Raw genomic sequence first — 27,402 nt, forward strand, 5'->3', positions numbered from 1 at the left:
CACTAACACAAGGAATGGCTGAGGTGAATAGTATATATATACATTTAAGAGGAAACTGAACAAACACAAGGGAGAAAGGAACAGAAGGAGATGGCGACTGGGTGAGATGAAGTCGGAATGGGAGAAGGCTTGTGTAGAGTGTAAACATCAGCATGGACCAGTTGGGCCGAATGGCTTGTTCCTGTGTCGCAAGTTCTATATATTTTTAACAAGGGAGGTGCTTATTTGTGTTCAGTCATAGGTGAGGTAGACACCAGTCATTACTCTTGAAATTTGTCACATTACAAACATTTAATTTAATAAAATAGAATAAAGGTTGGATGTAAAAGCATATTTTAATGACAATATAAATGCTTTACACCTTCAAATATGTACAGTTCAAAACATGCCATTAATGTATTGGACAACTGAGTTTCAATATAAACTCCATTTGCTTATATGTTCTCTCCTGATTTTGATAATTCTCAAGGTGATCCAAATGAAGGCACATTTACAAACAATGAAAAATACCTCAACGTAAATTGAAAAGGTTGCATGTTTTCGTTCAGTACCTTCTAAGGCGCAGAGGGATCATGCTGTGATTTCTCCACACCTCTCTTCAATGGACACATGAAACAGGTTACAAACTGGGCAAACTCAACAGAAGCCAGTCACTCCCTACTCTCTCCTGTCACAAAAGTCATTTGATTTGGACCCAAGAAAGATAGAGCAGTGTTTTCTAAATGGTGAGAAGTTAACTGTGGAGGAGCAGAGAGATTTAGGGGTCCAAGTATAAAAGTCACAAGAAGCTAGTTGGCAGATACACAAAAAAAAATTGGAAGAGCTAATGGAACATTGGTCATTAATTTCAAGTGGTCAAGAGTACAATGCTACAGATGTATAAAGCTTTGGCTAGACTCCATTTAGAATAACTGCATTCAGTTATCCTCAAAAAGGATACACTAACCTTGGAGGGGACACAGCATAGATTCACCAGAATGACACCAGAGCTAAAAGGATCAAACTATGAGAAGCTTGCATGTACCGGGCTTGTATTCCCTCTAGTTTAGAAGACAGTGATCTGATGGAGACGTTTATGGAATTGGTAGGGCAGAGAGAGCGAGAAACTATTTCCTCTGTGCAAGGAGACCAGAACAAGGGGGCAGAACCTTAAAGTTAGAGCCAGGTGGTTCAGCAGTGATGTCAGGAAACATTTCTTCACCCTATGGGGGAATGGTAATTTGGAACTCTCTCCCCCAAAAGGCTGTTAATGCTGGGGGTCAACTGAAAATTTCAACTGAGGTTGATAGATTTTTGTTGGGTATGGGAATTATAGGTTACGGAACAAAGATGGGTAGACGGGGTTAAGATACAGGTCAGCCTTGGATCTAGCTGTAAGACAGAACAGGTTTGAGGGGCTGAATGGCCTCACCCTCTTCCTGTGTATTCTACCTCTCATACGTCTGGGTCCAAGCTCACGCCACTCCACAACTTGTTGCAACACTGGATTGAGGGGTTTATCAGATTCTGACAATGACATCCCAGCTCCAAGACCGATGGAGTCTGTTAATGTGTGGAATTGGACTAGGCTTTCCAAACCAGTGTATCAGTGCAAATGTCTACAGCAAATGAGGCAACTGTAACATTTAAGAGGGAATTAAGTAAGTAAGGGTACAGGGAAACAGGACTAAGATGATGTGGAACTAGCACCGTCACAGTACAAACATGATGGACAGCTGGCTTGTGCTGAGATTTACGTGCAAGTCCAATTCAACAGCGCTGCAGTTCAGCATTTTCTAACAGTGAGCCCTTGCTAGTCCTTAACTTTCTCCCATCACCATCAGCCTTTCTTGGCCTGTTCAAGTTTTTTCTTCAGCAAGTTGTAGTTGTCCGCAATCCCCGGAGAGGCTGGATCAAGCTTCAGAGCGAGTTTGTATCGTTCACCGGCCAGATCGAGTCTCCCCCATCGATGGTAAAGTACGGCTGCAAGAAGGAGGACAAACTTTCTATTACCCAAACATGTATTAAAACGTATTTGGGTTGAAGACTGTTTGGTGTTCTAGGACTAGGTGGAATGCTCTTTCAGAGAGCCAGTCCAGACTCAATGGGCCAAATCACCTCCTTCTGAACTGTAAAGATTCTGTGACATAGGATTGTCAATGAGTGCAGAAGCTGACCTTGCTCTTCTGAGAGGAGATTTAATTGAATTGTTCAAAATTATGAAGAGTTTTGTAGGGTAAACGAGGAGAAACTCTTTCCCCGTGGTTCGGTAACCAGGGTCACAAATTCGACAGAGCTGGCAAAAAAAAATATCCAGGGGATGAGGAGAATTTTATTTCGGAGAGAACCGTCATGATCTCAAATGTGTTGACTGAAAGGGCGGTGGAAGCCGATTCAACAGTAACAGTCAAAAAGGAAAATAAAAACTGCAGGGCTAAGGGGAAAGAGCAAGAGGGAGCCAGACTATTGGACAGGTCTTTCAAAGAGCCAGCACAGGCACGATGGGCCAAATCGCCTCCTTCTGTGTTTATGACTCTATTATTCAGTATAAACTACACGTGAGATTATGCTTGGTGTACTACGGGGTAAATAAAAAGAGAGCTTCATTGTGTATTTAGCACATCTGTTCAATGTAAATGGGTATGCAGATGCTCTGTTACTTTGCTTGAGGTTTCTGTTAAATGTAAAAGCCATTCTACCCTCCAGTTATCAAGCTATAGTTAAAATGTACAGCATAACCTCCTGATGTCTTTGATAACGTCCCTGTTATCTCGGGATGTTTTACTACGTTATAGGCGTATATAAATGTACATTGTGTCTCCTGTCAATGCAAGGTGGCTGCCAATAGCCATCTGCGCCTGCGCACTGGCCTGTGTAGCACAGAAATCCCATCACCAAAGTCGGCTACGCCCAGCCTGCCAGTACCCCTCTGTGCATTTGTCAATAATGTCATCAAGCACATACACAGTGATGTCATTAGTGCATGCACAGAGGTTTGGACGGATTGTGCACATACACATGATGATACCAGTACGAGACCCAGTGAAGCTCCCTAAAACATTTCATGATCCCCATCTTCCTCCCCCTCACCCACCACCCCCCATCCTGTGCAAATCCCCTGCCTGACTCCCACTCAGACCAAACTCTCTGACCGAGGCCCAAATCCGACTGGGGCCCCACCCCGGAAAACCGACTCCCTCTCCATGAGTGACAGGCGCCCCTGGCCAATCTGTCTCCAACTGTGAATTAAAGGATGCTGCTTAAAACACAGCTGTGCTGATATGAGCAGCGCCATCTTTGGTCCTGGCGCTACCTATTCTGTCGCTCGCAATGGCATAATGGAGTAAAACACCAGAACAGCGCATGTGCAGCATTGGTAACAAACGTAGCCATAAATGTAAGGTGTTATTGTGCAATGAGAGGTGTTAAATAAAAACATGTCTTTCACTTAACACCTCTCTCGCATTGCACAATACCAATTTGCATTTATTTAGCACCTTTAACATAGCCCCAAGCTGTTTCACAGGTGAATTATCAAACAAAATTTGACAATGAATTACATAAGGAGGCACCAGGAGGGGGGAACCAAACACGTGTCAAAGAAGTGGGTTTTAAGGAGCATCTTAATGGAGGAGAGAGAGATAAAGAGAAACTTCCAGAGCTTGGGGCCCAGGCAGCTGAAGGCACGACGCCCGATGGTGGAGTGATTAAAATCAGCAATGTGGTGTCAGCTGTGGCTCAGTTCATAGCACCCTCGCCTTTGAATCAGAAGGTTGTGGGTTCATGTCCCACTCCCGGAAACCAAGATTAAAATCAGCAATGTCCAAGAGGCCAGAATTGGAAGAGTGCAGAGATCTCAGGGGACTGTGGGGTTGGAAGGGATTACGGAGATCAGGAGGGCTGAGAATTTTAATATCGGGTCGTTGTTGGACCAGGAGACAATGTAGGTCAGTGCACACAGGGGTTACACGGGACTTGGTGCAAGTTAGAACTGCAGCCTCAGTTTGTTTCTTAATAGGCAGGAGGGCACAACACTGTCATAATTTTGCACAATTGTTTTTTTGGATGCATAGTAAAATCTTCATTATAAAACGTATTTGCTTTCAGGGATCACTGAATTTGTATTTCTAGATGTTTATTTATAATAATTGATTAATAATGATTGATTAATAATAATATAACAATCATTGGCATTTGGCTATCATTTAAGCAATTGCAAGGAATGTTAGAAAACTTTAAACTTTAGGTGCTAACAGGAAAAACAGTATTCTCCACATAGTGATACTGGGAAGATATAAAGCTCAGTGATTAAAAGCTGCAGCGAGTCTGAAATATGTTCAAGGCTTTAGTTGCTGAAAAATGACACCTACCTAAATTTCCATGATAGCTTGCTATGGTAGGATTTATCTGAAGCGCTTTTAGAAACAGATTTTCAGACTCCTGTATGTATAAAAGCAGTTAACAGTTTATATGTTTGTAAGTAAAATCTTAACATTATTAACTTGAAAGAAAAACTACAGAATAAGGTCTTAGATCAAATGATTCATCAAGAATAAAGTGGTAACATTGTGTGAGCCAGTTCTGTTGCTTCTATTAGTTACAGGTCTGTAGTCTGTATTTTTGTGCTTTCTAATTGCTGTCAGCAGTAGTTCAGTGCGTATCACTCTTGCCTCTGAGTCAGGTTGAGAGTTCAAGCCTCACTACACATACTTCTGCACAAAATCTAGGCTGACACTCTGTGCAGTACTGAGGGAGTGCTGCATTGTTGGAGGTACCATCTTTTGGATGAGATGATAAACCCGAGGCCCTGTTTGCCCTCTCAGGTGTAAAAGAGCCCATGACACTGTCCTGAGGAAGAGTAGGAGAGTTATTCTTAAGTGTTCTGGCCAATATTTATCCCTCAAAACAAAATCACTATAATGGAGTATCTGGTCATTATCACATTGCTGTTTGTGGGAGCTTGCTGTGTGTAAATTGGCTGCTGCATTTCCTACATTAAACAGTAACTACACTTGAAAAAAATGCTACATTGTCTTGAAAGCTCTTTGCGACATCGTGAACAAACCAAGAATCAAAACACCATTGCCAGTTTTTTGCAAATGTACCTCCAGACATACCACATTGTCAGTTGTTATGGGGTATAAGACGTCACATTGCTGAGAACAAGTTGTTATGATTCATTCAGCATTGATTATGTTAAATCAAGAGAAATAAACGGGAACTATTTAAAAAAAAACTTGTATCATGACCACAGGAGTTCCCAAAGTGCTTTACAACCAATCAAGTACTTCTAAGATGTGATTGCTGAGGCAATGTCAGAAATGTGGCAACCAATTTGCACACAGGAAGATCCCACAAACAACGTGACAATGACCAGGTATTTAGTGGAGGTGACAGGGGTCGTGTTCGCTGCCTGGAAAGCCAATGAGGTTCCCACATCGTCTCTTTTTGAGATGGCCTGCAAAATTAAGCACCACTCAGGCACTTAACTGGACCATAGTGGGCTTGCCCCAGGAACAAGGGCCATTGGCGGGGGAGGCTGGAAGTCCCGCCCACTGAGAGTGCCGCCCAATCAGAGGCTGGCAGCTCTATTGAACAGAATCACCAGGGAAGCAGTGGCTGCCGATATGGCACCCACCAAAGGTCTAGTATCACCTCTGGATCCCAGGCCACAGCTAAGTGATGGCAGGAAGAGGTTCACTGCGTGGGGGTCACAAGAGAGGGGAGTCAGCAGCAAGGGCAGGGGAGTGGCTCTCATCAGGCCTCCCCCCACTCTCCGTGATGCCAGGTTCCTTGATCAGGCCTTCGAACATGGACATCCCCTTAAGCAACACCGCGCGGGTTCTTGTCGTGCTTCTTGCATGGGGAACCCCTTGCCCACCACTGGGTTAATACCACATCCACAGGCTTTCCTGCCCTGGACTTGATCGGGGGTGAAGGCAGGAAGGCGGCAGGGCCCCCACCACCGTCTTCCCGCCACCAAAATTTGCCATGGGGAAGGGCACTGAATACCACCCCCTGTTTTCGCAGTGATGTTGGTTGGTTGAAGGGTAAATATTGGCCAGGGCACTGGGGAGAACTTGCCTGCTGTTCTTTGAAATAGTGCCATGGGATCTTTTACATCCAGCTGATGGGGCCTCAGTTTCACGTCTTATCTGGAAGGTGACAGTACAGCACTCCCTCAGTGCTGCACCAGGAGTGTCAGCCTGGATTTTGTGCTCAAGTCTGTGGTGTGGGGCTTGACCCCTGAGCGTTCTGACTCAGCAATGAGTGTGACAGCCTCCGAGCATGGCTGACACCATTTAAAACATGAACCACGGTTTGAAAACAGTTAAAAGTACTTTGCCTCATGTACTCCAGAGAGGAACCCGTACAAAGTTCCCAGTTTGTGACAACTCACCTTGTACTTTTTCAATTTACCGAGCACATTTGCGAATGAGAACATGATTGTGTGATCATTGGGTAGTAATTTTAGAGCTTCTTTTCCAACTGCTTCAGCTTGTGCTAAATTGCCTAGTTGTGAAAACAACACTGGTTTAGATATCGGAATAACAGTCATTTGCAGCAGTTATAAATTGGGTAGGATTTCTGCTTGGTTGCACCGGGGGTTTTTTTGGGTGCAATTCACCCAAAATCGGCAAAACCGCTGAATAAGATTGTGGAATTCTAAAGGCGAATAATGTTCAGCAATGAATCAAATTTCCACAACGTTCAGCGTCCCAGGGTGAATTAATTGCCGAAGTGAGTTTCTACCAATTGTGGACCTTCAAGGAGGTTACAAAAATTAAACTTGGATCTTTTGGCACCCAAGCAATAGGAACATTAGGAAAGATTCTGAATTAATGTTTTATTAAATCTGCTAAGGAGCTGACTAACGTATCCCAATCTAACTAGGAAACTGTTCTGTATATTTTTTAAAAGTCAGTTTCAGGAACTTAAAATCAGGTTACTCACAGAGGGGGTGGACTCACACAGATTCAAAATGCTTATTTTTTTGTTCGTAAACCCATTTTCAGATGCATGAGTCAAACTGCATCAGGTTACCACTCTTGAATATATCGCACAACTTTTAAAGCAAAACTAAAAATGAAATTGCATCAAAACACTGCCCGGTTGTGCGGGTTCAAGGCAGATTTTGTATTTGGCGATATGCAAATGAAACTTGAGGCGAAAGAAAACACTTCTCGAAATGGGAAAAATTTGTGACTAGATTGCTGATTGCGCCCCAAAGCAGAAACTCTATCCCAAGGTATGTGCAGTTTGCAGCACCTAAAGGGTCTTGATAGGCTAAACCAGGAGAAATCGCATCCAAAGATTTAAGATAAGTATTAAAAAAAAGCCAGGGGGAGATGAGGAATGTTTTTACACAGCAAGTTGTTGTGATCTGGAATGCACCCCCTGAACAGACAGTGGAAGCAGATTTAATACTGTAGTAACTTTCCAAAGGAAATTGGATACAAACTTGAAATGGAAAACCTTACAGGCCTATGGGGAAAGAGCAGGGAGGTGGGACTAATTGGACAGCTCTTTCAAAGAGCCAGCACAGGCACAATGGGGTGAAGGTCCTCCTTCTTTGCTGTGTGATTCATTGGCAGGAGAACGTACCAAAAAGAATTTACATTTTAAAATGGAATGTTTTGCTTGAGTTATAGAAACTACATGCAGAAGAACTCCCTCAATGTTCCAGCACATTTGATGCAGAAGAGGATTAAAATGGTGGTATCAAATAGAGGAGCAATGCTCCAAATTATGCATTATCCCTCAAACAACATCACTAAAAACAGATTATCTGGTCATTATCTCACTGCTGCTTATGGGAGTTTTCTGTGTGCAAATTGGCTGACACATTTCCTACATTACAACAGTATCTACACTTCAAAAGCATCTAATTGACTATAAAGCACTTTGGGATGCCCTAAAGTTGTGAACAGTGCTATATAAATGCAAGTTTTCTTTCCGATTAGCCTTGAAGAGATGCCTGTGATGGTTCTGACATAAAAGTCTCACCCACTCAGTTATAAGTGCAGTGAAAACTTACCAGGCTCACAATGATCTGCTATAGGAAGACCCACTCGTACCAGGATTTTTCCCACTTCACAAGGCAGCAGGTTCCACACTGTGGTTGCCTTTGGGTGCACCTGCTCTTCAGGAATCGACAACACAAGCATCCCTCAGTGATCCATGTAAACAGCGGTAAACACACCTTACCATGCCAAGCCAAACTCTTCCCTTTCCCAACAAGAACTTGCATTTATATAGCGATTTAACCCTGTATAATGTCACAAGGCACGTCCACAAGGGTGTAAATAAAATTTGGCACCAAGCCACATGTGGGGAAATGGTGGCACAGTGGTAATGTCATGGACTAGTAATCCAGAGGCCCAGACTAATGGGCTCTGGGGACATAGATTCGAATCCCACCACCATGGAGTTTAAATTCAATAAAATCTGGGATTGGAAGATAGTCTCAGTAACGGTGACCATGAAACCATCATCGATTTCCCAGCCACATCCTGTGAATGAATAAATATTTTAAAAACCTGTTACCTGTGTTATCAAGTAATATGATCAAGTTATTCCAAGCCAGACTGTGGTTAGGTTTGAGAAGGGTAGCGTTCCGCCATGCATTGAGAGCATCTACAGTACGGTGCAGGTCTGCATACTGAAAGGGAAGGAAAGATTAGAAAACAGATGGCAGAAAAATATTTGCCCAAAGTTTGTGGTCTTGCAATGTTTTATCACTGAAGTGTTATCTCCAGACAGCCCAACAGCAGAGTCCTCTCCCAAGTCAACTTGCCCAGCATCAAGGCGCTAATCACACAATCCAGCTCTGTTAGATGGGACATGTCGTTCATATGCCTGACACCAGACTCCTGAACTGCACTACTCGGAACTCAGTCATGGCCGGAGACTGCCAGGAGGACAGTGGAGATGCTTTAGGGATGTCCTCAAGGCATCCCTGAAGAGGTCAAACATCCCCGTCGACTCATGGGAGAGCCTGGCTTGTGAGTGAATAAGATGGAGAAGGTTCATTCGGGAAGGTACCAAACACATTGAGACACTTCGTCAGGAACGTGCAGAGGTGAAGTAGTGCACAAACCTCCAAACAGCCCATCTACCCAACCCTTCACGCACTGCAGAGTTTGCAGATCACACATTGGACTTATCAGCAATTTCCATGTAGAATTTTACAGCACAGAAACAGGCCATTTGGTCCCTACCAGCGTTTATGCTTCACACAATCTTCCTCCCATCCTACTTCATCTCACCTTATAAACATGTCCTTCTGTGACTTTCTCCCTCATGTGTTTATCCAGCTTCCCCTTAAATGCATCTCTACTATTTGCCTCAACCACACCCTGTGGTAGTGAGTTCCACATTCTCACCACTCTCTGGGTAAAGAAGTTTCTTTTGAATTTATTGGTGACGATCTTATATTTATGCATAGAAAAATGCGAGAAATACTCAGCAGGTGAGGCAGCATTTGTGGAGAGAGAAACAAAGTTAACGTTTCAGGTACTAACTCTGTTTCTCTCTCCACAGATGCTGCCTGACCTGCTGAGTATTTCTAGCATTTGCTGTCTTTAATTCAAGTTTCCAGCATCAGCAGTATTTTGCTCGTTATATTAATGGCCCTTAGTTTTGGAGTCCTCCACAAGTAGAGAACTTGTTTCTATGTGAATAACTTCAGTTTGTACTTCCGACAAATATAAGAGTGTTTTATCATTTTTAAATTCAGACAGGCTGACAGCAGATTTCATACAGACCTACCAGACGTCCTAAATTGTAGTAGCAGTCTGGATATTTTTTTCTGCATTTTATTGCTGTCCAGTAACTCCTTTCAGCCTCTTCAAATTTGCTCAAACTGTTCTGTACGATCCCGAGATTCATCCAGGCAGCAGCGAAATCAGGTCTGTGCATCAGGAACCAAATGGGAAAATTAGATCCTCACGCTTTTAAAACAATGCACTGCTATGCACAATTGCACAGAACTTACAGCACAGAAACAGGCCATTTGACCCAAATGGTCTATGCTGGTGTTTATGCTCCACATCAGCCTCCGTCCACCCGTCAACACTTCACTCTTTCTAGAACATAAGAAATAGGAGATGGAGTGGGCCATTCAGTAAGGTCATGGCTGATCTACCCCAGCTACACCTTCCTGCACTATCCCTAAATCCCTCGATTCCACTGAGGTCCCAAAATCTGTCCATCACTGACTTGAATACACTCATAAGTTGAAGATACACAGCTCCCTGGGGTCCAGAATTCCAATAGTCCACTCAATCTCTCCCCGTGGGTCAATTTCCTCATCCCAGGAATCAGTCCAGTGAACCTTTGTTGCACGCCTTCTCTCCCCTCCTTGGGTGAGGGAACCAAAACTGCACACAATGATCCAGGTGGCACTCCAGTACTCAGACATAATCTTCTATTCCTTTGTGCTTATCTAGTTTCACTTTATATGCATCTATATTATGTGCATTAACCACTTCCCGGGGTAATAGTGAGTGAGTTCCGCATTCTCTCTGCTCTCTGGGTAAAGAAGTTTCTCGTGAATTCCTTCTCAGATTATTTAGTGACTGTCTTATATTTATGACCCCTAGTTTTGGTCTGCTCCTCACAAGTGAATTAATTAAAATTAAGCATAAATTGAGACGTACTGAATGGCTACAGCTCTGGAGAGTAGCTTCTCTGCTTCACGTAGTTCCTTCCTTTCCTTTAAGATGTTTCCCAGATTGTTCATGGCATGGACATATTTTGGATTGAGTCTGAAAAGTAAAACAAAAAGGCTTCTGAAATTTCCATCGCATCCAAGGTTCTTTCTAGTTAAAGAGTGAACTTTGCACCTTACTAACTAATGAAGCAAGGTGTGTGAATACCTAACAGCTTCTCTATAATATTGGATGGCAGATATTTCTTTTCCTCGGTCAGCTAGATTTTTGCCAACATTGTAGTGTACCTGCAGAAAAGAAAAGGCTTCATCAGTATTGAACGACAAAGGCTACATCATGCCCTCCAGTACACAGCAACTATCAGTGTCGGCAGTGATTCTGCTGGCAACGTTCTCACCTGAGTCAGATGGTTGTGGCATGAGCAAAAAAATCAAGGCTGACACTCCAATGCAGCACTGTCATTTGGTCGAGACGTTAAACCGAGGACCCATCTGCCCTCTCGTTTGGACGTAAAAGATCCCCGACACTATTTTGAAGAAGAGCGGGGGGGGGTTCACTCTGGTGTCCTGGCCAATATTTATCCCTCAACCAATTTATTTATTACTTAGCGAATGCAAATCCCCAAAGCCAAGCGACAGCCTCCTCATTTGCTGAGTTTAATGTGAACAGGCCACCACTTCGTCTGTAGACGGGACACTTCTCGGTAATGTGCAGCACTGTTTGTGTCTTTCCACAAGTGTATCAGGGGTTTGTGCTGAGGCCCCAGCGGTGTAGGTTGGCTGTACAGAGACCCTGGCCTGTCCTGAACCTGTTTAACAAGGACCACTCTCGCTGTGGTAGTTCAAAACCTGCCATTCGACAGGTGGGGGTTTGTCACAAGGAACTTGTTAGTGACTTCCTGTGTTTCCCATTCCTTGATCGAGAGGACGTTTGCTAGTCGATCTCACTCAGGAAGGGTGCTCCACATGGGGTGCCGAGATCCACCAACATCATGAAGAAACAGACCATCTGGTCACCGTCACCTTGCTGTTTGCAGGAGCTGGACACGCGCAAAATGGATATTGTGTTTCCTACATCATAATACTGACTACACTTTGAGAAGTATTTCATTGTCTGTAAAACACTTTCAGAAGTCCTGAGATTGTGAAAGGCCCTATAGAAATACAAGCCCTTTATTGCATGGTCGGCACATTGTCAAAATTATAATGCTGAGCAAATTAAATTCAATCTGCTACATAAAACATTCATGATTTAATCAGTAAATAAGAGAATTATTTTCTATTATGGTTTATCCAAATAAATATTTAAGAACATTTGCATTAAGTTCTTTTTTTCTCCCAAATAAACCTATTTTCTTACTTTGGCATTGAAGGGACAAACTGACAAAGCGCTTGTGAAAAGATCTTCCTCTGTCCTCCAATGGGAACTGCGCCTGACACATTGCAGAACATTCAGAATTACCAAGAACGTCACAGCAACAGAGATGAAGTTCTGAAGAAAATCACAGAGCAAAAATTAAAAAATTGAGGTTCAGAATCCATGTCAAGCCTGTAATTTGTGAAGATTACACGTGTTAACATAAAGACGGACAAGTGAAAAACATGTGCCCTACCTTGAATCTCCTGCCTTGTCTCGACAAATTACAAATGCCATAAGACAATAGCAGGCAGTAACCTGCACTGGAGAGATATATCACCCTCTCAGCAATCACAAATCCTACTCGGAAGAAAATGTTCGATGCCGGAAGGAACGGGATGATCAAAAGAGTGATTCCAGAGGCAAGGATTCTGTAAACGTATCAAAATACGTCTGTTCACACGGTATGTCTGCAGCTTAGAAAACTAATAGCAGATTAATATGACAGTATGGATTTTAGCCATGTTAAATGTAAACTCAGTTAATAAGCCCTTTGGAGAGAGATACAAATTGCTATAAAATTTGCCACTCATCTCTCATACATACACAAACGCGTGGACACACACAATAAAACTTTTTTACCATTTGCTTTGGATGTTGCATGGCAACAAATCAAAGGTTTCCTCCTGAAATACCCTACCTTACAAACCATTAAGTAGTTAATGACTGGAGTCACAAATTTCATAAAGGGAAATGATACCAAGGGGTAAGAAAATCAACTGTTTCTAAAACATCTATTATCTACCTTTATCTAAGGTTCAGAGAGCTTTGACTTACACAAAATAATGCCTTACTTCCAGTCAGAGAATGCCTCTTTAGGTACATATCTAACAGGTACACTCTCAACAATCTATCAGTGGGCCACTGGCCAAACTGAGCTCATAACTAGTACCTCAATGACAATATTATAAACAGGGTCATAAATACAAGTCAGTCACCAATAAATCCAATAAGGAGCTCTTTACCACAAGTAGCAGTTGATGCAACTAGCATTAATGCATTCAAAGAGAAGCTCGATTAACACATGATGGAAGATTATTGGATTGGAATTCAGGAGAAACCACTTTACTGAGTGGTGAGAATGTGGAACTTGCTAGCACAGGGAGTGATTGAGGTAAACAATACAGATGTATTTAAGGGGAAGCTGGATAGTCACATGGGGGAAGAAAGGAATAGATGGATATATTGATAGGGTGGATGAAGAGATATAGGAGGAGTCTTGTGTGGAGCACAAACACCGGCATGGACCATTTGGGCGGAATGGCCTGTCTCTGTGCTGGACATTCTATGTAATTATTGTTTCAAAAGGATATTGACTCCTATTCAAATCAATGAATGTCATCCAGGAATGGACACATTAGTTGTGCCGTCCGAGTGGATATTCTTTGGCTATGAAATCCAATATGGTGGATCTTCAACAGGGCAGCATTTGTGTCAACAGGAAGATGATTATTTTCAAATTATCATCCCACCCCCCCCCTACCCCCACCCCCACAAAAGTATTTCTCCATTCAATTACATCTCCTGGAAGACTTGCTTAAACCGCTAAGATGATCGAAAAATGAATCGATACAGGGCGCTTGCATACTACCCAGTAACTAGCTCAGGAATGTCACCAGCATTTGACTTAAGAGCAGGCATCCTGCCTTCCCTTCCTCTGCAAATCATACAATGGAGGCAATCTGGCTCATTGTGCCTGTACCAGCTCTTTGAAAGAGCTATTTAATTAGTCCCACTTCACTGCCCTCTCCTCTTGGACCTGCGAATATTCCCTTTTCAAGTAATTATCCAATTGCCCTTTTGAAAGTTACTATTGAATTTATTTTCACCCACCCTTTCAGGCAGCACATTCCAGATCACAACAACTGGTTACATCAAAAAAATTCCGCATCTCCCCTCTGGTTTTGTCAATTATCTTAAAACTATCTTTCTCTGGTTACCGACCCTCCTGCCTGTGGAAACAGTTTCTCCTTATTTACTCTATCAACACTTTTCATAAATTTGAACGCCTCTATTAAATCTCCCCTTAAAGAGATTAATCCCACCTTCTCCAGTCACATCAGCTGGGATTTTCTCTTTTTAAAAAATAAAAAGGGAAATAAATTAAGAAAAGAATTTTAAAATATTATATCTTCTTGAATCTCATCACCATGCTCAACATAATAAGGTTTCAGTGACAGTAGGGAGGTCATGTTGGAGTTGTATAGAGCCTTGGTGAGGCCACAGCTGGAGTACTGTGTGCAGTTCTGGTCGCCACATTATAGGATGGATGTGATTGCACTGGAGGGGGTGCAGAGGAGATTCACCAGGATGTTGCCTGGGATGAAACATTTAAGTTATGAAGAGAGGTTGGATAGACTTGGGTTGTTTTCGTTGGAGCAGAGAAGACTGAGGGGCGACCTGATCGAGGTGTACAAGATTATGAGGGGCATGGACAGGGTGGATAGGGAGCAGCTGTTCCCCTTAGTTGAAGGGTCAGTCACAAGGGGACATTAAGTTCAAGGTGAGAGGCAGGAGGTTTAGTGGGGGATGTGAGGAAAAGCTTTTTTACCCAGAGGGTGGTGACGGTCTGAAATGCACTGCCTGGGAGGGTGGTGGAGGCCGGTTGCCTCACATCCTTTAAAAAGGACCTGGATGAGCACTTGGCACGTCATAACATCCAAGGCTATGGGGCCAAGTGCTGGTAAATGGGATTAGGTAGGTAGGTCAGGTGTTTCTCACGTGTCGGTGCAGACCCAATGGGCCGAAGGGCCTCTTCTGCACTGTGTGATTCTGTGACATGCAAAGAGCATAATATGGGAAATAGGAGCAGGAGGAGGCCATTCAGCCCCTCCTGCCTGCTCCACCATTCAACATGATCATGGCTGATCTTCTACCTTAGCTCCATCTTCCTGCTCTATCCCCATATCTCTCTAATTCCCCTATTATCCAAACAGTTATCAACCGTAGCCTTAAATATACTCAACGATTGAGCATCCACAGCCTTCTAGGGTAGAGAATTCACACACGTCTGAGGGAAGAAGTTTCTCCTTATCCTGGTCCTAAATAGTTAACTCCTTATTCTGAGACGGTGGCTAAATGTCTCTCTCAAATCTGCAGTGATCTGGAAGGTGCCGTGCAGTGCAATAAACAGACTCCGCACAACAAATAAAAATTAGAGGGGACACTGTCAGTGACACAAATTCTAGACTCCCCAGCCAGGTGGAAACATCCTCCCAACATCAACCCTGTCAAGTCCCTTAAAAGAAGTTTTCACTTCATTGGCAACTGGTAACGGCAAAATATTTATCAAAACCAAACACTGTACCTTCTTTCATCTGTGTCTGTGGAGCATAAAGCTTGACATACGATCCCGATAAGGAAGAACCAAAGTACGAGAGGGGCAAATATTCTAACGTCACTGATTGACTTAATCAGAGGTAAACAGCCCATTGACCAATCAAAGCACAGCCACCAGGGATAGACTAATAACCATGTGTTCAGAGAGTAGTAGTAATTATAATTAATAGCCTGATAAAACAAAATAAAATAAGAAAATTAGATTTTTACAAAAATATTAATCTGTTTCAACAAAAGTGGTGCTGGACAACCTGGTCGAGGATCAGTTGTACAACAGAACTGTATTTTACATCAGAAACAAAACTACCTTGCCCAGTGTAAGTCTGAAGCCATTCCTTCTTGTTTTATATATTGGGTGGCACTGGGAAAACCTGCAGGGAGTGACATCTCATGATCCTAATACTGGTGGTGGTCGGGAGCGCAGAAAATCCAGACAATTGGTACCGATGAGCAACACAGATCATAGAATCAAACAGCACAGGCGAAGGCCATTTCACCCATCAAGGGAATCAAAGGTTATCGGGGGTAGGTGGAATGTGGAGTTGAAGCCACAATCATGATCTTACTGAATGCAGCAGCAAGCTTGAAGGGGCAAATGGCCTACTCCTGTTCCTAACTCGAATGTTTACACGTCCATTGTACCTGCTGGCTGCTTGAAGTTGATGTCTAGTTGGTTCCACTACCCCATGTCTTTCCTCATAACCCCGCAAATGTTTTCCTTTTCAAGTTTATACCCAATTCCCTTTTGAAGGTTACTATTGAATCTGCTTCTACCGCTCTTTCAGGCAGCGCATTCCAGATCGCGACAACTCGCTGTGTAAAAAAATTTCCCCCATGGGCTTTTTGCCAATTTCCTTAAATCTGTCCCCTCTGGTTACTGACCCTCCTGCCAGTGGTAACAGTTTCTCCTTATTTTCTCTATCAAACACCTCCATGGTTTTGAACGCCTCTATCAAATCTCTCCTTAACCTTCTCTGCTCCAAGGAGAACAATCCCAGCTTCTCCAGTCTCTCCACATTAACTGAATTCCCTCATCCCTGGGCGCATTCTGGTCAAACTCCTCCGCGCCCTCTCCAAGGCCTTGACATCCTTCCTAAAGTGCGATGCCCAGAATTGGACATAATTCTCCAGCTGGGGCCTAGCCAGTGTTTAATAAAGATTTAGCATAACTCCCAACATCAAAATCATTCCCAAAATGGAGAAATGTAAAAAAAATACTGACAACAGGGGTTAGGGAATGTATAATTGTTAAAATTTACTGTATATTAAAAGCGATAATTACATACAATCAGGGAGAAGCTAGATAAACACGAGGGAGAAAAGAAGAGGATATGCTGAGGGGGTGAGATGAAGAGGGGTGGGAGGAGGCTTGTGTGGAACATAAACACAGCAAGGACCAGTTGGGCCGAATGGGACTTTTCTGTGCTGTAGGTTTGATGTAATATAATTACATTTCACGACATAGACACATTTAAAATGTGACGGTATTTGTTTGTAAGCCATTTGACTTTGGATTATAAAAATGCTGAGCGCTTCCACCGACAAAAGCAGCACTACCAGCTCACCCGCACAAGAGCGCTGTCTGCAAACGATGCCGGGTTATCCACTTCAGTGAAAGCTGGGGGCCCCGTGCCCATGATCCGCCAGCGGCCATACAGCAGGGCAGTCCCGCCAGATGCCACCAGCAGGATTCGGGTAAAAAATCCTCTTTTCCACGGTAGGGGTGTCTGAGGACCAGGCAAGAAAGAAACAGAAAAATAAAAGAAACCAGTGCAGCAAATGTTTCAACAACAACAACTTACATTTACATAGCACATTTAATGCAATGAAATGCCCCCGAGGTGCTTCACAGCAGCATTATAAAACAAAGTGTGACACCGAGCCGCGCAAGGAGATGTTAGGTCAGATGATAGAAAGCGTGGTCAAAGAGGTCGGTCTTAAGCACTGCCTTTAAAGGAGGAAAGAAAGTTAGAGAGGTTTAGGGAGGGGTATTCCAGAGCAGCTGAAGGCACCATTATCAATGGTGCAGCGATTAAAATCAGCGATGCACAAGAGGCCAGGATTGGAGGAATGCAGCGATCTCAGAGCGCTGTGGCGCTGGAGGTGATTGCAGAGGTAGAGAGGGGCGAGGCTATGGCGGGGGGGAGGGATTTGAAAACAAGGATGAGAATTTTAAAATCAAGACATTGCTTGACCAGGAGCCAGTGGAGGGCAGCAAAGATAGGGGTGATAGGTGAACCGGGACTTTCTGTGAGTTGAGACATGGGTAGTGGAGTTTTGGATGACCACAAGTTTACAGAAGGTAAAATATGGGAGACCAGCCCAGAGTGTGTGTTGGAATCGTTGTGCCTGGCGGTAACAAAAGCATTAATGATGGGTTCAGCAGCTGATGAAACATTCCAAACATTCTGAATTCTCTTTCCACATAAACAAATTGAAGCCCTCAAGTAACGTGCTATTATAACATGATTCTTTTTCAGAAAAAAAGGTGTGCATTCTTTTAACATAGCTACACAGAATTTGTAGCTCAGAGAAGTGGAGAGTTTTACAGGGAGAGTTCCAGAGTTTAGGGTCCAAGCAACCAAAGGTCCAGCCACTAATGGTGGAGCAACTAAAACTGGAGGTGCTTAAGAGACCAGAATTAGAGGAGTGCAGAGATCCAGGAGGATTGTGGTACTGGAGGAGATTACAGAGATAGGGAGGGGCAAAGCCATGGAGGAATTTGAAAACAAATAGGGGCAGAAGCTCAGCTCAGGATCAAATAGGAAGTAAATCTAAGGGAGTAATATTGCAAAGCCAGTTTTACCTCGGACATTTTGTCTTTTCGTAACAGTGCAGTGCCTAGTTGCAGGATATCCATTTTACAGATTACAAGCGCATCAAAAACTGCATTCACACCCTGTGAGTGTAGACAAACAAAACTATGAATAAACAGCAACTTAAACACACTGAAGGTTAGTAAAGCATGAACATGTATTTCCCCAACTCAATAATGATAATATTTTCTCACCAGCACCGTGATACCCTGTTCCTTGCAAAGCATCGCTACTGCACAAAGCAACAAGCTGGCAAAGATCCAGTAAAAGGAGAACTCTCCTTCTGCATCATCTGAAAAAGAATCATGGCAATAATTGGTCTCAATTCCTCTATAATAGGTAACACCACTGCAAAAGTAACAACCTTACAGATACAACTGCCCGTCTACAAGGCACTTGTCAGGAGTGTGATGGCATACTCCCCACTTGCCTGGATGAGTGCAGCTCCAACAACACTCAAGAAGCTCGACACCGTCCAGGACAAAGCAGCCCCGCTTGATTGGCACCCCATCCACAAACATTCACTCCCTCCACCACCAAAGCACAGTAGCAGCAGTGTGTACCATCTACAAGATGCACTGCAGGAACTCACCAAGGCTCCTTCGATGGCACCTTCCAAAGCCACGACCTCTACCACCTAGAAGGACAAGGGCAGCAGGCACATGGGAACACCACTACCTTCAATTTCCCCTCCAAGCCACACACCGTCCTGATTTGAAACTATATCGCTGTTTTTTCCACTGTCACTGGGTCAAAATCCTGGAACTCCCTCTCTTAACAGCACTGTGGGCGTTTCTACACCACAAAGGCTGTAGCAGTTCAAGGTGGCGGCTCACCACCGCCTTCTCAAGGACAATTAAGGATGGGCAATAAATTTTGGCCTTGTCAGTAATGCCCCCATCCCATGAACAAATAAAAAAGAGCATGTCTATAATAAACACCTGGCATTTATATAATTTCTTTAACATAGTAAAAAGTTGCATGTTTGCTTCCTGGCCAATGTTATTCTCTATTAACGGATATTAATACTTGAAGAGTTGTAAAAGCCAGGATTTCCATCCAATCCCATGATTCCTGCACTATGTTAATTTAAAATCATCACCAATGTTTACTTCACTGGTACCGCTGTGCAAGCGAGTTAGCCATTGTTATGTGATGCACATATTCTAGAAACACACGAAATCTTTGAACAATTATACATACATTTTCTGAAGGCTTTACAATAGCTGATGAAGGACAATAGAAAGAATAGAGCGCAGAGGAGGTCTGCCCTGCCAACAATCCCAGCAACCTGCAAGACAAGAAGCAAAAAGTCTAGTGAGTGCAAACATCATCGTCTGAAGGTGATTTATGCAGCTCCTACTCTCCTGGCTGACCTCCCGCCTGCTATCCTCTGTAAACCAGCTCATCAAAAACTCTGCTGCCTGTTTCCTAACTCACACCAAATTACCTTGTCAACCTGCACTCGCTGACCAACAGAAGCTCCAAGTGCAGCAACGCTTTAATATTAAAATTTCCATCTTAGTGTTCATATTCCTGCCTGGCCTTGTCCCCTCCCTATCACTGTAACCTTCTCCTCCTCATCTTACAATCCCCCATGATCTCCACACTCCTCCAATTCCAGCCTCTTGTGCATCCGCGACTTCCTATCCTCTGCCACTGGCGGATGAGCCTTCAGCTGCCGAGGCCCTAAGCTCTCAAATTCCCTCTCTACATCACTCCCCTTGTCCCTCCTCCTTTAGGATGCTCTTTCAAATCTTACCTCTTAGACCAAGCTTGTCCTAATAGCTCCTAATGTGGCTCAGTGTCAAAAAATGTCTGGTGACACTCCTGCAAAGCACCTTTCAATGTTTTATCATGTTAAAGGCGCTACATAAAAGCAAGTTGTTATTGTAAATGGAAAATTATTATTCCTCTTGGTCGGGGTAGATTTAGGCTCTCGTCTTACTTAAATCACCAAACTGCTTGCCTGAAATGTGCAATACTAAAGGTGGACATAAACAAATTGTACTGAAGTGCTGATTTAAAGTGATGATATTCACTGAACTCCCACAAGCCTTAAATCCACCTTGAGATAATTTACTTACACTTTCTGTGTGTATCGGATGCACAGCAAAGAACAGTGCAGCTAGAAATGATGCTTTGGGTGCTCTACTGATCAGCCTCCCTTTCTCATCATGCTCAAGACCACCGAGAAGCACTGAGAACACATCGAGGGTCATCACTGAAATCACGCTGTGAAGTGCAATGTTGACCACGTGGAATCCAACTGGATGCAATCCTCCAGCTATCAGGTAATTCAACCTAAGTGAGGTGAAGGTACAGGCAGATCTAAAATTAAACATAAACTTAACGAGCCTATAAATTGGGTACTGCTCTGTGTTTACACTGCGCTGCTATAAGATAACTTAGGTGAAAGGTTTGTGGTAATATCTGATAATACCCCACACGATGACAATATTCTGTAATAAACCAAACACTGCCACAAAATTGGTCTTTGCACATTATTAGATAACAATGCCATCATCCACACCATCAGAATAAAAACCTTCAACTGCAACCACAACAATGTCCTTATTTATTCCACACTCGGCACTATAACTACAGAGGTCATGCACACAATTAGATGGCACTTATTCACACAGTACTAGAACGGTAGCTTTTAGCCACTTTACATTGCAAATGAGGGTTTTGCTCAATCTTACTAATGCAACCATGCAACTATACATTGTCAGGGGAATAATTTTAATGAAATCAAACAATCCTAACAATTTGCTGGCAACTGGTAGCCCACATTTGGTCATTAAGTGCTAATTTAATCTGCTTTTTGTGGAACCGTGCTGGCTGCAAATTGACTGCCACATTTACCCAAACAGTGAATGTACTTAAAAAGGGTAATGTGATGAACCCAAAGGAAAAAGAAAAACAAATCACACTTGCCTTTTAAAAGGGAGATTGGGGCCCCGAAGGCCTCTGCGCAGGCGCCGGCTGTAGAATAGCCACACATGCCCAATCAGTGCGTTTTCTGAGGTGACGGGCCGGTAAACAGCCCTGCAAACACATGCCCGGTTTGTTTCTTATATGTTTTCGGTTGGAAACTGTTCCTGCCCGCCTGCGCAGACGGGAAAACCAAGGAAGAAAGTGAAACAGCTGGAAAAGGTCAGGCGACCTAGCAGGGAACACCATTCCACAGAAAGTGCCAGAAGAGCAGAGCGGATGCTGCAGGGGGCAGATCCCAAAAGAAAGAAAAAAAGTCCCAAAGACCAGGGAGTGGGACAGAAAGAGGTCCCAAGAAGACAGGCAAGCTTAGGGACAAGGACAGGAATCGGAAACATATCTTAGTAAGTGAAGTTAAGTGTGATGAGCAGAGGAAAAGGCTGCCAATTAAAAAGACAGAGCTGCAGGGAGCAGACTTGGAACGAGGTGGGCTTGAGAGAAGCCAGAAGATCTGAGGAGGCAGCCAAATGCTGGTGACTCCTTACTTCGGATGTCTGGAGCAGTGGTGTTCTGCTTGGCACAGCTGAGTATCTGAGTGTGTGTGTGGAAGGTGCAGCTTGAATGCATGTAGAGAACATTGGAAAGAGAGAGTGAAACCCTGGAGGCGGGTCCTTGTTGAAGGCGTCTGAGGGAAAGCCTTGTTTGGGAGTGAATTCAGAGTTCTAGCGTGGAGATTGGAAACCCTCGTGAGAAAGACAGAGCTTCACTGAGACCGGTTGGTTCAGGGTGTAACAAGCATCTGGTGGGGGTTGATGAGAAACCCATAGAAACTTGGTTTTGGAGAGTGGTGTGTCCGATTGCAGTTCACCCATTGGTTTACGTGGACTGTATGCTTACTGTGAACATCAGAGTATAAGACAGATTTTGAACCTTGTGTTATCTGTATAAATTTGTATATATCTGTAAAGGTATAGTTGGCGTGAAGGAGTAGTGTAATATAGTTCATCTTTTCTTATCTAATAAATGTTTTTATTCTTTTGTTAAAAGTTCATCAGCTGACTCCTGTGACTCTGTTCAGTTACCACTCTCCACGTTTCTAACAAAAAATAAAAGTTAGGATCTATCAAGTCAGGTTTCACCCTGGGATCTGACTTGTCCAATAGTAGCATCAGCTGGGGTCATAACAGTAAACAACCACTTGTGAATATTTTGCGGATTTCTATGCTTACATTCACCCTTAGTCATGCTCCGTTAATCCAATACTAAAGACAAATAACTGTAAGTTTTGTAAATACAAGAATTCATGCAAGAAAGAATATATTTATTCCTATCAAGTTAAATCTATAGAAAGCCAAAATCACTGCCTTAAAATAAAGTTGTGCTTACCTGGTAGGAGGATACTCAATGACACATGGTGCATATAACATGCAAACATTACAGTATAAAAAAGAACAAAACCCTTTCACAATAACACCCAGTCTTACCGGAATGTAAGCACTGTGAATGGTCGATAGGATTTATGACTGGTGTTGCTGATCAGGTTAGATCCCCAGAAGTCATGTTCCCAAAGGTTGCTAAGCGATGTCTCTGGTCTAAGATCCTGACATATGAAGGAAATGCCAGAAGTTAATTGATGCAAGTTTCTCTTTTTTAGATAAATGTTTGACTTGCTTTTCTACCACACTCATTCCAAGACCCACTCATCCCTATCTCTGTGACCTTCTCCAAGCCCACCATCCTCTGAGATCTCAACACTCCTTCAATACTGGACTTCTTGCATTCCCCGAGTTTTAATCACACCACCGTAGGGGGCTGTGCCTTTAGCTGGGCTAAGACCTCAGCTCTCCTAAACCTCTCCACCACCCTTTCGTCCTTCAAGATGCTTTTTTAAACCTGCCTCTACCACTCGTGGCAGTTTAACTGAGTGGCTTGTTGGGCCTGTGTGGAACAGCAGTGAGGGAAGGTGTAGCGACATGACAAGACAACAAACGCATATACATTTCTATTACTTTCTCACACATGGTATCCAACTTTCCCTTAATTGCATCTATGATATTCACCTCAACCATTTCCTGTGGTATCGAGTTCCACATTCTTGCCCCACTCTGGGTAAAGAAGTTTCTCCTGAATTCCCTTTTGGATTTGGTGACTATCTTACATAGAAACATAGAAACTAGGGGCAGGAGTAGGCCATTCAGCCCTTCAAGCCTGCTCCGCTGTTCATTATTATCATGGCTGATCATCCAACTCAATAGCCTGCTCCCGCTTTCTCCCCATATCCTTTGATCCCTTTCGCCCCAATATCTAACTCCTTCTTGAAAACATACAATGTTTTGGCCTCAATTACTTTCTGTGGTAGCGCGTTCCACAGCTCACCATTCTCTGGGTGAAGAAATTTCTCCTCATCTCAGTCCTAAATAGTCTACCCCATATCCTCAGACTGTGACCCCTGGTTCTGGACTCCCCCACCATCGGGAACATCCTTCCTGCATCTACCCTGTCTAGTCCTGTTAGAATTTTATAGGTTTCTATGAGATCCCCTCCTCATTCTTCTGAACTCCAGCGAATATAATCCTAACTGACTCAATCTCTCCTCATATGTCAGTCCTGCCATCCCAGGAATCAGTCGGGTAAACCTTCGCTGCACTCCCTCTATAGAAAGAACATCGTTCCTCAGATGAGGAGGCCAAAACTACACACAATATTCCAAGTGTGATCTCACCAAGTCCCTGTATAATTGCAGCAAGGCATCCCTTTTCCTGTACTTGAACCTTCTTGCTATGAAGGCCAACATACCATTTGCCTTCTTTACTGCCTGCTGCACCTGCATGCTTACCTTCAGCGACTGGTGTACGAGGACATCCAGGTCTCATTGTACATTCCCCTCTCTCAATTTATAGCCATTGAGATAATAATCTGCCTTCCTGTTTTTGCTACCGAAGTGGATAACCTCACATTTATCCACATTATACTGCATCTGCCATGCATTTGCACACTCACTCAGCTTGTCCAAATCACACTGTAGCATCTCTGCATCCTCCTCACAGCTTTGTCTCATCTGAAAATTTGGAAATATTACATTTAGTTGCCTCATCTAAATCATTAATATATATTGTGAATAACTGGGGTCCCAGCACTGATCCCTGCAGTACCCCACTAGTCACTGCCTGCCATTCAGAAAAAGACCCGTTTATTCCTACTCTTTGTTTCCTGTCTGCCAACCAGTTTTCTATCCATCTCAATACACTTCCCCCAATCCCAAGTGCTTTAATTTTACACGCTAATCTCTTATGTGGGACTTTGTCAAAAGCCTTCTGAAAGTCCAAATAAACTGTTGGTGCAGACTCGATGGGCCAAAGGGCCTCTTCTGCACTGTGATTCTGTGAAATTACATCCACTGGCACCCCCTCATCAACTCTACTAGTTACATCCTTGAAAAATTCCAGTAGATTTGTCAAGTATGGTTTCCTTTTTGTAAATCCATGCTGACTCTGTCTGATTCTGCCACTGTTTCTTATATTGAGGGCCTCTAGTTTTGCTCTTCTCCACAAATGGAAACATTCTCTCTGTATCCACTCGATCAAAACTTTTCATTATCTTAAAGATCTCCATTGAGACATCCCTTCAGCTCTCTTCTTTCAAAAGAGACCCAGCCTGTTCATCATCTCGCGATAGGTCTAAGCTCACATTTCTGGTACAGTCTTTGTAAAATTGTTTTGGAACCTTTCCAGTGTCTCTTCATCCTTTTGGTAACATGGCAACTGTGTGATGTAACCAAAATGCAATACAATTTTAGTATAACTTCTCTAGAGTGAAACTGGAGTAAAATCGTGTGAACTATTAACATCAACAGCACTTTACATTCACTACTTTCACTTTTCTATAAGAATCCAGCAATAATTAATTTGCATTAAGCGCCTGGGTAATTGAAATGCAAAACTACATACCTTGTTATTGATAATGGCTTCGGAATCATCAAAGACAAAGTCTCCATCGTAACTAATGCCAAAACACAGAAGGGCCAGTGCACCAATAACAGCCCTTGCCCAATGCTGAGGGAGCTTTGGCACTGGTAAAGTGTTGTCCAAACTCCATGCAGACTGCAACATCGTGCTAAACCTTCCACCACACCCGGAACTCTGGGATTCTCCTATCCATAACCTAGGAAGGGAAGCACAATGTCTGGATAACCTTCTCTGGAAAATTTCAGGAATATCATTTTGATGGGGCAGGAAAAGAAAATCATGGGCCACATGCGGGATTTAACAGACACGCACAACTGCCAACTCTGATTATCCTGGAGGTTCTGTGACATTAAATGTTGTCAATCATCACAACACTACTCCTTCCCACCTGATTGGGTGAGTTTGACTGTCAGTCAAACTGCCCTCCCCACCCTCAATCGCCAATATTTTTATTAATGATAAAGGAAAATGCTCAAAGAAAATGTAGATAAAACAATTTTATTTTTAAATGATTTTTCTCCTGAATTTCTACTCGCAGCAGCATCCTGGAGCAACTTACATGATCAGTCTTGGCTACCAGATTCTGCCACAATGAAAGAATTCCAATCTCCAAATATCCGGACACAGACACACACACACGAAAAATGGGTAATTTGTTATGCTTGACCAGCACCCACGAGCTGCACCTCAATAGGCCCCCACACTCTGGCGAGGGGAGACAGGAGGGGGAAAGAACGTTGGAATAGGAGGCGATTCTGCCCCAATCCTATTCTGCCATTCAGTGAGATCATTGCTAATCTGTACCTTACCTCCATCTACCCGCCTTGGTTCCCTAACCCTTAATACCCTTACCCAACAAAAATCTATCACTCTCAGAACGTGCAAAGGGATCGGCGCTGACCATTTATTAATCTACAGCCTCTCTCAAGTGGGTAGCACTCTCACCTCAGTGCCAGAAAACTGCAATTTCAAGTTCCACTCCAGAGATTTGAACACAAAATCGAGGATGACACTCCCAGTGCAGTACGGAGTGAGTGCTGCACTGTCGGGAGGTGCCGTCTTCCAGGAAAGACATCAAACCAAGGTGAGGTGGGCAACGATCCCATGGCGCTACTCAGAAAGCGAAGGGGAATTCTCCCCGATGTCCCTAGGCCAATATTTATCCCTCGACAAACGTCACTAGATCATTTATCCGGTCATTCTCACTTTGCTGTTTGTCGGTCTTCGCCGTGTCCGACAAACTGGGTGCTGCATTTCCTACATCGCAACAGTGAACTGCACTTGAAAAGTAGCTGCAAAGCACTTTGAGACCCCTCCTCCTCCTGAGGAGGTGATAGGTGCTATAGAAATGCACCTTTGCTTAGCTTATTGCTGTTTAATTTCCACACCTTTTTCATTGGAATTAACCCTTTTCAATGAAGAAATAACCTGTTCAAATCGAAAAAAAACTCTTAAAATTGGGGGAAACCCCCCCTCCCCCACTTATTTGGAAAACAATATGTTTTAAATGGAAAATAGCCTCTTTTAAATTGGAAAAAAAACGCTTTCAAATTTCTAAATAAACCCACAAAACTTTTTTTCCAGGCCTGCGGGGGGGAAATCCCATCTGATCCCCCCACCCTGACAGGGCAGCAAGGCCGGGGAATCTATCTTATTCTTGTTATTTTTATTTTAAATTTTAGTTGAGTTATTTAATTATTTTACCTCCCAGGAAAGGTTGTCCGCAGGCCCCGGAACCGGCTGTCCACACGGCGGAACCGAAAGGCGAACACACAGCGCTGGCGGCCATTGGGCGGGTGGGGCACCTTTCGGTGCGGGACCCACTTCCGGCCGCGCGCGGGGGCTTGGTGGGGGGAAGAGGAGAGTGCGGTGGAAGCCGCGCATGCGCCAAACCCGCCCCGCCTCGCCACCCTCCGGATGCCTGAGCTGTCAATCAAAAGCCCCAGCAAAGTGCCAAGTGCAGCAAGTTGAAGACAATCAACACTTTGCACCCCCAAAAAAAAAACAATCAGCTGCTTCCATGAAGGGAAAGCCCAAATGTGAAAAGTGCAAAAAAAGAGTTGTTTTATTTTGAATATCTAGGAGAATTTTGAATTTTTCTTTTTTTTAAAAAAAAATGTTACATTAACATGAGGTATTCACCTCAACATCAACAAAACTTTTTTTTCCCACTTGGAACTGCTCAGGAAAATATGATACGAACAGATTTAAGACAATTTTCCATTAGGCACTTTACAGCCTTCTGGGCTTAACATTCAGTTCAACACCTTCAGACCA

General features: G+C 43.4%; 1 protein-coding gene across 2 annotated transcripts; it reads right to left on the minus strand.

Annotated features, from left to right (window-relative positions):
- Window positions 1-316: 316 nt before the first annotated feature.
- tmtc4 (transmembrane O-mannosyltransferase targeting cadherins 4) lies at window positions 317-26,957 on the minus strand. Of its 2 annotated transcripts, XM_078546060.1 has the most exons (18): window positions 26,830-26,957; window positions 25,108-25,321; window positions 22,645-22,760; window positions 20,311-20,527; window positions 19,427-19,514; window positions 18,418-18,515; window positions 18,214-18,306; window positions 16,973-17,134; window positions 15,376-15,578; window positions 12,265-12,439; window positions 12,012-12,143; window positions 10,860-10,939; window positions 10,641-10,748; window positions 9,751-9,892; window positions 8,527-8,641; window positions 6,380-6,492; window positions 4,350-4,419; window positions 317-1,962 (listed from the first exon to the last, which is right to left on the minus strand). In XM_078546060.1, exons 2-18 carry the CDS (start codon window positions 25,267-25,269, stop codon window positions 1,820-1,822), a joined length of 2,217 nt encoding a protein of 738 aa, XP_078402186.1. In that variant the 5' UTR covers window positions 25,270-25,321; window positions 26,830-26,957; the 3' UTR covers window positions 317-1,819. The 2 variants fall into 2 exon arrangements, with proteins under 2 accessions (XP_078402186.1, XP_078402185.1); XM_078546059.1 differs by lacking the exon at window positions 18,214-18,306 and having other exon boundaries at window positions 26,830-26,953.
- Window positions 26,958-27,402: the final 445 nt, after the last annotated feature.

Source organism: Cetorhinus maximus, chromosome 7, assembly GCF_964194155.1.
Source record: "Cetorhinus maximus chromosome 7, sCetMax3.hap1.1, whole genome shotgun sequence".
In the NCBI taxonomy this organism is placed as follows: domain Eukaryota; kingdom Metazoa; phylum Chordata; class Chondrichthyes; order Lamniformes; family Cetorhinidae; genus Cetorhinus; species Cetorhinus maximus.